Source organism: Prosopis cineraria, unplaced genomic scaffold (assembly GCF_029017545.1).
Source record: "Prosopis cineraria cultivar Desert tree isolate PC_DT_omini unplaced genomic scaffold, ASM2901754v1 PC699, whole genome shotgun sequence".
NCBI classification, from domain to species: domain Eukaryota; kingdom Viridiplantae; phylum Streptophyta; class Magnoliopsida; order Fabales; family Fabaceae; genus Prosopis; species Prosopis cineraria.
In genome coordinates, this window is record NW_026556024.1 from 30,998 (window position 1) to 43,667 (window position 12,670).

The 12,670-nt window shown below is 31.8% G+C and overlaps 1 protein-coding gene across 4 annotated transcripts; it reads right to left on the minus strand.

Moving 5' to 3' along the window:
• Window positions 1–3,051: 3,051 nt before the first annotated feature.
• Window positions 3,052–12,068, minus strand: LOC129298069 (probable WRKY transcription factor 57). 4 transcript variants are annotated; one of them, XR_008590299.1, is made up of 5 exons: window positions 11,467–12,068; window positions 9,582–9,725; window positions 8,339–8,799; window positions 3,950–4,210; window positions 3,052–3,191 (listed from the first exon to the last, which is right to left on the minus strand). XR_008590299.1 is itself a non-coding variant. In XM_054936467.1 (4 exons), the coding sequence occupies exons 1-3, from the start codon at window positions 11,793–11,795 to the stop codon at window positions 8,361–8,363; spliced, it is 912 nt and encodes a 303-aa protein (XP_054792442.1). In that variant the 5' UTR covers window positions 11,796–12,068; the 3' UTR covers window positions 3,756–4,210; window positions 8,339–8,360. The 4 variants fall into 4 exon arrangements, 2 of the variants coding, with proteins under 2 accessions (XP_054792442.1, XP_054792444.1); XR_008590300.1 differs by lacking the exon at window positions 3,052–3,191 and adding an exon at window positions 4,651–5,319 and having other exon boundaries at window positions 3,756–4,210; XM_054936467.1 differs by lacking the exon at window positions 3,052–3,191 and having other exon boundaries at window positions 3,756–4,210.
• Between the last annotated feature and the right edge of the window lie 602 nt (window positions 12,069–12,670).

Genomic DNA, 12,670 nt, shown 5'->3' on the forward strand with positions numbered 1-12,670 from the left:
TGGCAAGGTAGGTACTGTAGCAGGCAAGAGTGGTACTGTATCAGTGATTAAAAAATAAAATAAAAAATAAAAAATAAAAAGAGGAAAGAAATTAAAGACAGAAAAAGACAAGTTGGGGGTTGTGATTGTGAGATCTGAAAAGGATTGGACTGGAAGGGAACATGGTAGTTGCGTAATAAAGCAACGCCTTTAAGTGTATATTACTCATCTTTTAATTAATTAATTAGATGTGTAGATGCTTTGCTCATGCTCGGTGTTTTTTTTCAATTTTATTTATAAATTATTTTTAATATATTTTATTTAAAAAATTAATTTTTTTTAGTTAAATTTTCAGCTCATTCATAACTCAATCCTTTAATTATGACTTGTGATGATTCAATTTTTTAACTTTTCGCTCGCCTATGATTCAATCACTTAACTTGTCACTTATCTATAACTCAATCCTTTAACTTTTGTTAGTTTTTTTTTCATGCTAGCTTAAATCCTACGTCAAAGAATAAGAAGAGGGTATTTTAATGTAAGATATGAACATTTCTTTTATCCTTTTTATTTGATAAAGATAATTTTAAAAAAAATTGAAAAAATAAAAACTGAATTATAAGTGAATCAAAAGTTAAGGAACTAAGTTGTAAAGAGTCATAGTTAAAAAACTAAATCACAATAAGACATAGTTGAAGGATCACATTATAAATGAGTAAAAAGGTGAATGATTAAAAGATTAATTTTTCCTATTGTATTAAAATCAATGAAAGTTTTAAACTTCCTTAACTCTATCTAAAAATTTAATAAATTTATAATTCTGCTCCTATAAATATATATATATATATATATATATATTAATAATGTATGTTCTCTTACTAACATTTAAACGTAGGATAAAAGAAAAAAATATGCTCTAACTAAAATGTAATGATGTGATAAAATTTCCGTCTACCTTTCAAATAGAAAAGGAGAAAGTACATGGTAACACATTCTGAATTAAAAAAATAAATTTCCTAGGGATGCCAAATCTTTTCAAAACAATAAGAGAAAAAATGCACCCAACAGGCTGCTTCAGTTTTGACATATGAATCCCATGAGAATGAGATATTTCATCATGTGATCCGAACTTCCCCAGTTATACATGAAGAGCATGTATCGGATAATTGATGATATTTTCCTCATTTAGTTTATATTTTTATTAAATACTTTAAAATTTTTAACTTATTTTAGTATTTTAAAATATTTTCTCTAATTCTATTATAAATTACTTTCAATATGTTTCGCAATAATCAAGGAAAATATTAAACATTATTCATTTTATTTTAAAATTTAACAAATTTTCACATTCACGTTTAATAAATATTCTTAAATATCATTACTAATATTTTTATTTAAAGTATTTAATAAGGACAAAAATGTAAAGAGAAATATTAAAAATTGACAAATGCCTTATAAATAAAATTAATTTTTTTCTTTTCTCTTTACCCTATAAATAGGATCAAAGGAGTATTTTACAAAAAAAAAAGTCCTAATTATGAAGTGTCAAACAAAATAATGAAATAATCTTCTAGTTTACTATTTAACGTAAGAAAGCATTGGCACATAAAAAAGGTGATTCATCATTTTCCTTCTATTGATAAGGATATCATTGAAAAATTGAAAAAAGTTTAACAAATAAATCAACATAATAATTTTTCTTTAAGACACATGAAAAATACTCAAGACACCTTATAAACATGGGAAGCGTTTGTTTAAGATAAAAAAAATTAAGATAGTGTTTGAGATTTTTTTTTTAAACGGAATGGGATGTTAGAAGTGTTATGCCATTGTTTGAGAGAATTCTAAAAGAATGAGTGGAATGGCTTAGGTGGCATTCCAAGTCTTCTAAGTCATCACAAACTCTTTTTTAACTTCTTAATTTGGGGAGAGGACAATGGGATGACATGATACAGATAAGATTATTACAAAATTACGCCCATCCTTCTTACCCCTCTCTCACTCTTCACTTCCTCCACCATAAAACGTAAAAACATTAACTCAAATCTATTGATTTTATAATTATTCTTAAATAATTATTAAATAAAACCATTTATTCTTCTAATAAAACTTCCAAACAATGAAATGTTCTATTCCATTCTACTCCACCCATTTTGGGTCCATTAACAACCATTTTTTTTTCTGTCCTATCATATACTCTCAAACATATCCTAAGTAATTCTTGAATAATTTCAAAATTTTATAAGAAAATTTATTTTATCCAGATTTGATAAAAAATATAATATTTGGCTACTTTAAAATTTTGACATTGTCGTGGATCTCTATATATAAAAATAATTTACTATATCTATATTTTTATTTTATAAGATTATTTTTAGAAGAACACCTTCCTTTTTATTTTATTTTTTTACATTCTTAATCTTTTTTATGAACAAAAACTTAGGTGAGTTAAATTTTAAGAATTGACTAACAATACTTACACATACTTACAAATCACTTACAAACAAAATCATCATATTAATAGTAAGATTTAATTTTATGTCCTCGTAAGTTTTGGACATATTCTTATTACCCATTTGAGTTGATTTTTTTTCATGTTCTTATTATTTTTAAAAGTTTGAACAAATATCATCAAATAAACCTTTTTTTTAAAGAATAATTAATATTTTCATTAAAAAAAACCTAAACAGGTGGATCCATGGAGTTTTTTTTTTAATAATGATTTTAAAGCCTAGTGTAATGGAATGTGTGTTTTTTTCCATTGTCCAATGAAAAGCAAGCAATGTCGGGGATAGGACTTTTGAAGCAATTTCGATTTCCGCGCAACTGATTGCGCTCTTGCTTTGCAATGCATTGGCCCTCTCTCCTTCAACTTCCAACCCCCACCTCACAGTTACGTACCCATGCCACTCCTATATTCCCACTACTCACACAAATATATTCACTACTTTCCACTAATATATATATATATATATTCACTAGTACTTTCAATTTACTTTAATTAATTATATCAAATTAAAAATTCTTCTCATCAATCAGAAGGATCTGTGGAAATAGGGGTAGGTTTCAATCCATCTACTTCATTTTCCCACTATTCCTATATTATAAATTTAAATTGTTTAAATTAAATATATACTTTTAAAAATTATCGAATCTAAATACCAAATCTAATTTATATGTTCACATCTACAAAGATCCTCCTCTACTCATCCCTGCAGCAGAGGAAAGCCAATTTGGTGCAGTTAGTGCTTCATATACGTACTGCAGACATCGGTATATCAAGCAAATAATTATTTCCAAAAAAAAATCAAGTTACAGTAAAGCAACGCACAGCTGAACTGACAGGAATTTTTTCTTTACATACAAAAATAGGGAAAAAAGTTGTCCTTCTGTCAGGTCCAAGATATACTACTATAGAACACCAGGCGTTTTATTTCAACTAACAGTGGCATAAGGGGTGAACACTAAACTACGTACAGGAAAGTTAACCAATGTGCTTATCTGTTAGCTATTTTTTATCTCATGATCCTTTTAATGATTTTACATCTTTAATCAAACCTCACCTTCATGTTAGGATATAGCCGATGACACGAGGAGTCAGTCTCTATTTTAAAAAAAAAAAAAAGCGAACTATTTGCTTTAGGGGTATCCATTATTATCCAGCGATTTGAACATATATATATACATATATATATATATATATACATATATATATATATACATATATATATATATATTACACTGAAGCAGATAACAACCAGCTCAAGACCCAGGGGGGAAAAATCAACAATTCTACATCAGTTAGCTATATATACAGGCCCAATCGTTAAATAAATATACATATTGTATATGTATGAACCATATGTTCACTAAAATTGAATAATATGAAGATTATATATTCGTTATGATTATATATATATATATATATCTATAAATTAAGCTTTGGCTGAACCGGAATGAGTGAAGTTACCTGGTAGCTATATAGGTATTATAGGTAGAGCCTGCTGGTACTGTATATGGGACTTCCATGCATGAATAATAGTAAGGAATCTGATGCTCGTCGATAGAGAAAAAGCTAGCTGCTGAAAAAATGGGTGCCCCCTGTGGCCTACTTGTTCAGGGAATGTAAGGCAAATCCACCCAAATTGGTTCTCTCTCTATTCCCAGTTTTCTCTCTCTCTCCCCCTTCTCTTCCTGTACTAGCTTTGGCCATCTTCAACTCTTGCTTGATCTGAAATGACAATGATATAATTGACCCATCAAACAGTGTTAACACAGTGTGAGAGAGAGAGTCAGATCAGTCAAGAAATAGAGAGAACAGTGCTATGACAGGGAGCCATCAAAGTAACATGCGTGTATGAACAGTGTGATCAGGTTCATCACATGATGTTGGGCGAAGGCATTAATGGTGCTGGACCATCCACCATTACTGGCGAGAATCGAGATGAGCATATAACAGACGATAGACCTATCACCATCCTTGCTCTACATAGCTAAGCCACCAGTCATTTAGGTATAGTATTCCATAAGATAATTACACTGACAGGGTTCAGAACTTTGTTTTAATGGATGCGTTGAAGCTTCTGAAATGGGAAATTCATTCATGAATTTGGTCCATGAATGATATAAATATATATATATATATATATATATAATACAATAAACACATACCTAACGAAATATGTCTCTTTATCAAGCATAAGAGGTAGCTACCAGCTAGTACATCCATCAAATCCCCAACTTTTTATTTACTTTTTTGGGTGGAACTCACTCTTTGTATTTACTGCTCGCATTCAACTCACGATCAAGTTCATCAAAGCCATATATAATATCTATCTGCCAGCCAATACATGATCAGATACCAGAACTATATGTAAAACTTATAGTTCTTTTTTCTTCTCTTTTCTTTCAGAAGCTAGCTAGCTCCCAGTCCCATACTCTTCAGGATGGTGCTGGTACATTAAGATGAACATTCTAAAACTGCAGTTAGCTTGCATGAATAAATCTCAAACAAATTAAACGACTGTACATAAATTGATTGACTTCAGCATTCAAGAGTCGTTGTACATCAAATTGATTCATCGGTCATGAACTGAATGAATAATATAATGTAAGAAGATAAATTGATTTCTGGTTCCATCAGAGAGGATCCCATCGCAATAAAAGTATGAGAGAGAAGAGAGAGTGAGGGGGCCTACTTACTCATTCCCCTCCTCCCCACTTTTTTCTTCTCTCTGTATTTTTTAATGCTTAACAGTTTCCTTCAAATAAGAGAATTAGCCCTCTCGTTCTTCTACCGCAGCATGTCATCCTCCTATATATGAGTCTCACACATGGAGCCTATAATAAAGGTCAAAATGAGATTCTAAAGGTGGCTAAAGACCCGCAAAGTTTCTCGATTTGCCCCAAAAGGATAAGTGGGATGCATGCTGCTGCGTTAAATTTTTCGTACCCGTGGAGCGAGGGATTTTCTCCACTGCTCCCAAAAAGTTAAACAGTTTAAAACTTAAAGCTATCGCTCTGTAAAGCTAAACATACCTTTCTACACACGCAGCATATATAAACAAAGAAAGAAAGAAACAGAAGGAAGAAACTCCATTCAATGAATCCTTTCTTCCTATGGACTTTAGAGAAAAGCAATGGTAAATAAAAGGTCAAGCAAGTCTCGGTATCATGAAGTTTCCTTCAAAGAATTAAGCTTTCTTTTACGTGAGCAAACAATTACATATAGGAACTGATCTCTTGCTAATTTGTAAGGGTGTAGAAGAAGATGACGAACAGTAACAGATTTAAAATAGTCACCCAAAATAATAATAATAAAAAAATAGTGTGGGTGGGGTCTCTGGTGGAACGTTACCTTATAAGAAAGGATGTTTCAACTTTCAAGGGGGATGACAAGACAGCAACGATGAGGAAGTGGGTAGTTATCAAGATAAGGGTAGGTCTACTGAGTCACTGACACAATCTTTAGTAAGACGACTATTAGAGAAGTTCTTAGCCACAGAGACAAATGCATGTCGGCAATCATGATGCATGACCACTTCCTCAAGTCAATCAATCAAAAGCTTCTTAACCATGTTAAAATTCTGCAATTCTGCAAATTGTTTTAGGTAAATATCCAATGAATCTGCATAAGATACAATTATTTACTTCTTCCATGAGTTTTTAGGTGTGAAATCTAATTTTTTACTTTTATTTTATGCATAATTAATGTTAGTCAAAATACAACAGATAAAAATTTAAATTCAATTTTTTGGGTTAAATGTGATTCTCCTTTTTTTTTTAATCTTAAAATTGACTTCTAAGGTTTGCCAAAAAATAAAAAAATTCAAATTACTTCCCCCGTTTTTATTTGTTAAAAAAAACTATTACTTTTAACTTAATTTTTTTATAAATAAAATCATATTTTTTAATAAATATCTATTGCAAACTTTTTAAATTGCCATAATTTTATCATTAAATAAAATCATATTTTTTAGTAAATATTTATTGCAAACTTTTAAATTATTTCTCATAATTTTATCATTCATAATCATAAAAAATAATTAATAAAAAATTAATTAATACAATTAACAAAAAGTATTATAGTCAAATTATTTTATTTTTAAATATAATTAATACAGTTAACTCATTCTTTTAAATTGTATGATACAAATTTTTTCTCCTACAAATAAAAACGGAGAAAGTACAAAATCTGAACAGCAGACTGCCAAATATGCTGTTGTTATACTACTAATAACTAACAAATTTCATTTCCTGATACAGTTAACGCATAAAGTTTCATTTGTTTCAATAATTAAATTATCTAAACAAAATAATAATCATCAACAGTAATATTCATTGCATAGCATGATAAACAATATTCCGCGTCCTGTGTCTGTTTTTTCATCCCATGGAACTTTTTACCAGTAAAAGTTAAAAAAAAAAAAAAGCAACTTCTATAAATGACTGCAATTATGAATCAGCTAGAGACTTACCACCAACCAATCAATTTACACCACTACTTTTTAATTTTAAATTTAATTTAATATACCCATTTAACATTTGATTAGCATGTTAGTCGAGATTCCATCTAGACAAAAAATAGACACTAGAGGATCTAGAAATTGACAACTGTCCTCGTCATTGCCAACACAATATTTTAAAAACAAAAAAAAAATCATAAAAGCAGCACTCAGACCACACGCAACTCAGTGCGCAAGTTACTGATTGAACCACAGCAAACGCCTACATTGTTATTTTTTAGGCTGTTATCATCAGCATCTTATTCTTAGGTAGTAGCATCAGATAGTAATTTAATTTCCAAAGGCAGCTCTCAAATAGTCCTTCTTCTCAGATGATAAAACAATTTAAAATTAATAAAATTATAAATATCAATAAAACTTAATAATAACATTTCACAAATTCTCTTCAAAACAAAGCTATAGTTCGTACACTACAATATTATTTTAATTCCCTCTTCACTTTAAAAAATAATATTAACAAGATATCATTAATAATTTTTTTAAGTTATCTTATATTTTAAGATAAAAAATATCTTTAAAGTTATCTTATATAATTCAAAACAGCAGAGTATTATAACAGATTACAGATTCCCCTTGCCACACAGCAGCAAAAAGAACATGAAGAACACACTAAATTCTGTACCCTAGCAGTCATTAACTGATTAAATATTACATTAATTAATTAAGACATCACTTTGGCTATTTTACTCTTCAAGCGTATGCATAGTATCATTTTAATAATCTCTCTGAATTAGAACAAAAATTTCATTAATGAATACAAAACTAAGTTTCAAGATTTTTGAAGGGATTAAGAACTTAAATAAAAATAATATATAGAACTGAATTTAATTAAATTTGCTACATTTTGTCCACCAAATTAAACATTTATCCAACTAGAAGGGAAAATGACAGGTAGCCATTATTAATTTCATATTTCATAATGATGTTATATCGCGTTGCTGTTTTGCATTTTCTAATGATGTTATATCATATACAAAGAATTCTAATTAAAAATAATAATTTACTGATGTCAGATCGAGCTATAATAGGGTATACTTGTTTGCAAGAATTATGCGTTTGGTAATTTATTATTTAAAAAACAAAAACCATATATATATAAAATGATCATGTTTTGGTTGGAAATATTTCATATAATCTTTTTCTTATGTAAATATTTCTTCTAGTTAATTAATGGCAACAATTATGAGTTTCCTTAAAAACCCATAAAAACAAGTACCCTATTCCCCATAGAGGGAGATTCCCCTTTTTTTTATTACGCACAAGAAATATATAAATATTTATATAAAATTAAAAGATGATAGATTAAAGATGCGAAGTTGTGCGTATATATATACCATGCGTCATGTCTCTCCCTCCTCATCCATTACGCATTCCTGGCGGCACAATGTCTCCGAGAAGTCCTTGATCAATGGGAGGGTGCTGCGAGGCTGCATCATCTGGACACATTAAAGTGCTGGACGATACTCCAGCTGGTTCATGATCCTGCGCCTGCTGCTGCTGCTGGTGATGAGGAGGAAGAGGAGCTTGAGACCGAGAAGAAAGAGTACTAGCATTTTCTCTTGGTAATTGGATCGGATGATAGAACTGTGACATTGTAGGAGCCAACTGGCCGGCTGCGGCAAAGGCCGCGGCAGCTTCATGATGGCTCATGATTGATACTCCTGCTCTAGGGAACCCAACTGTGTGATGACAGTGTTGGCCTTCGTACGTTGTTATCACAATGGTGGGATCGTCCGAAGATCGCTCCACCCTTTTCTTCACCATGCATTTGCTGTTTGTGCAACGATAGTAGCTCCTGCATGTGCCAAAATTAACCACATAACCATATAGGTTCAATTTCAACCAGTTCATCAACTGGTTAGCAAGAATTCCATTATATGCAAATATTGTGTCATTGACAATCAATATAAAATATAAATAATTCAGGTCATTCATCATTCTGTGCAATACATGATATCAGTACCTCTAAATTAACATATCTGAGAAGAGGATCAGATTGACACATGCAATTACAAATGCTAAATGCTAGTCGTATGTTATTTCTACAAAGTTTTTTGAAACTACAATCCTGATTAATTTGATCTCATTTAGAAAAGTTTTCCGGAGTATAAGTGAGACCATTTGAGATCATGTTTAAGTAATTATTGGGCAAATTATTCCAGTTAAAGTATAGTGAGCTACTGTGCAGGCAATTGCAGAGACTAATCCGTACAATGGAATAGATATGGAATCTGTGTCCGTAGTTGAGAATATGAGTAGTCGACAAGAAGTTTCATATTCAAACATAAAAAATAATTAAATATAAAGAACAAATTAAGCATCGTATTATTGTTTGGCAAATATTAGGATGGGTGAATGATGCAACCATTGCGCAAGTCTAGATGCCAATGTTATCATCATTCAACTCTACCGTGATTATTTCCTCCTCATTATGCTTTCCAAAGACATATAAGATTTTAAATTATTTGACATATCGATCAAAGGAAGATTTAGAACAGAAAGGTCGAGTAATGATAGCCCAGATTAAGTTTTGGTTAATTAAAAATTTTACTTATAAAGAAAATGTAGATACCCCACCTAGGAAATGGACTATTTTTTACGGCCTTTTGGCCATACTTGCGCCATCTGTAGCCATCCTCAAGATGATCAACCTCACTCTTAGTCATAAATGCAAACCGCGGCTGCCGTATTCGCTTTTGCCCCTTCTTTTTACTTTTACTCCTACAAAATGTCACCTACATTTATTTGTCAAAATAAAAAAACACAGTACTGAAAATTCAAGCATATATATAATATATATGAGATCATAAACGATGACTATATAGTAAAGAAGACATTGAATTGGAGCTTCTTCAATAGCTATATACCGTATTTCGCTATATATGAATATATACTATAAAGAAATTGAAGATAATCCATGCAGCGAATGGGATACTATAAAAGTTATCAACATTCCTTATCATTAATTATACATTATATACGTCGGTAAAAGTGATAAATATCCTTAAATAAGTCCTGTCTAGGCATATATAATATCTATGTATATTTGTATGTAATGGTCAACCACTTCGATGACGTGATATGGGGGGAAAATCAGCTTTCTTCGCACGGGCGAATTTTAAATTATCCCACCACAATCTTAAATTATCATAGAAGTCAATTTGTATGCACCAAAGCGAAAACGAAACTGTGCTGTGCATAAAAGAAACCTACATAAAGCTACCCAACGCAATTATCAGTCTTGTATCATTTAGAGCCAAAAATGACAGGTGCAATACAATTGTTTTACCTCTTATGATATTACTGATGATTTTAAACCACAGCCAACATAAAATATATACACATCACAGTAATCTCGCTACAGAAACACAAATATAAAGAAGCAACAGCTCGCCTTTTAACCAGAACCACACACAAGCATTCTTGAAGCTAAGATGATGAAATTGATAGGCAAATACAAATCACAAGCAGACACTTTTGTTAGTACTATACACACGCACGCACGCTAGAAAAATTATTTTGGGCATCAACTGAGATAAACTCTATTTTAAGAGCACACTACATTGTCCTCACATTTAAACATCAATTCCAAAATAAAATTAAAAACTTTTCAACTAGAAAATACCCATCTTTAACACAAGTCGCTAGACAATTGCTACATATACGTACCGAGCTATCTTCATTCAAATTACACGCCGAAAAAGGTCATCAAATAAACTGGGGATCAACTAAGGCCAACTCTATTTTAGGCCCTTTACTGAAAAAAAAAAGAAAAGAAAAGAAACTCTATTTTTAAGCACCACAACATCATCTTAAAATAAATAAAAATAACTTTTTTAGATATTAATTGAAAAATAAATTTAAATACTCAACACAGAATTGATGTCTTTAAACCGCCAGTCATTACTACTAATAGAAAATGCATCGTGTATATTTCTCTCCCATCATTCCTTCTTTTGTGCAAACAATGCCTACTACGTACAGTAAGAAAACTTCTTAAACGGCATATTTTTTGGTTGGGTTCGACCACGCCATTCCCGCCGCAATAACGGCGGTGCTTGCGGGCCAAAATTTCAATGACCCGAGAAGACGACAGGGTCTTCCTCTTCGGACCCCAATCTTGTTGTCCTAAAGTGGCTCAACTTTCTTTCGGTTTACTCTAACTCATCCCCCCGCCCCAAAAAAAAAAAAGTTAATAGAAGAAGAAGAAAAAACTGGCAGAGAATACTCCATATTGTATTCCTGTGTGGCCAGGTTCTAGATTGTACGGACAGTGGATTGCACTCTCCCCCAAGGAACAGAGAGTTAAATGAGCACAAACAAACAAGGCGCAGCTTGATACGATTCTGATTTGATTGCAATATTTCGTTTATTTTAACACGACAGCGTTTATGTCTACCCCTGAATTTCGACCTAATTACGAATTTTATCAAACGAGAGGGAGAACAAACAACCCACTCACGGTATCTCCGGCGGTTTTTCATCTGATACGGTGGACTTCTCGGGCGGATCCTCGCTAGAGCTCGAAGACACCGATTGATTATTCGACGTGGACGCATCGGCTGCCACCGTGTTCGCTTTCTCAGCTTGTTCCGTCGAGCCACCCGGAGCAGAGTGATCTGGAAACCACAATCCTCCTCCTCCGCCCCCTCCTTCTCCTCCCGCCACATCAGACGTACCATCGACACCGATCCGGTGCGTCTTCCTCCGGTTCGAGATTCCACCCGAACTCGCTGAGTATACTGCTGGCGTCTCGGTCTCCTGAGAAGAAATAGACGCCGTCAGAGTCATCGGGACCGAGTGCCCAGCTGGAAGAGTCGGTGGTGAACTCAGTCGGAGATATTGCAGGGCGGGATGATACTGCTTTGTCTTTGTCTTCCATACATGGAAAACGTACAGAGAGACAAGTGTGATTTAATCTGTAAAAGGAAGCAAAGCAAGCAGAATCGGAATTCCCGGAAAATAAAAGGAGGAAAGGATATTCCGGGAAAACTCGGAGGAAGAGAGAAAGAGAAAGAAGCAGAGAGAGAAAGTTTTAGGTTTTTTTTGCTGATCGTTGTGAGAAGGAAGGGACGCGTAGTTTTTGAACTTTATGAAGCGTTTGAAAGCTTTGTCTCGTCATTACACAGTAACATACAGTGCAGGAGGGGAGAGAGAAAGAAAGAGATTTTTTTTCTTTTTTTCTTTTTTTGTTTTTTAAATTTGTGTTAGATAAAACTAATATTTAAAAAAATAAAAAAAAATGCTCTGCCAATTTTTTTATAGTCATTTTTATCAAAGTTATTAATATCAATAAAAAATATAAAAAATAAAAATATATAAAATTTTAAATATTTTGTTATATAATAAATTTAAGAATAATGTTATGTTATTTTTCTTAATTAAAATAATTTTTTTTAAATTTTTTAAATATTATTTAAAAAAATAATATTATAATTTATAAATAAAATTAAATAAATTTTATAAAAAAAATTTCCTAAATAAAACTGGGGAGTCAGTAAGAAAATTGAGCGTCATGCTCGAAATATGAATAGTATAGGAGAGAGAATGATATTTGAGCACGGGGAGAAATGGTGCCCCACGCGCATCAATGAGTGAGTGAAATGCACACTTTCTATAGCGCTCGTCTCATTTTAAAATATGCTCCCCCCATCTCTACGTAAAAA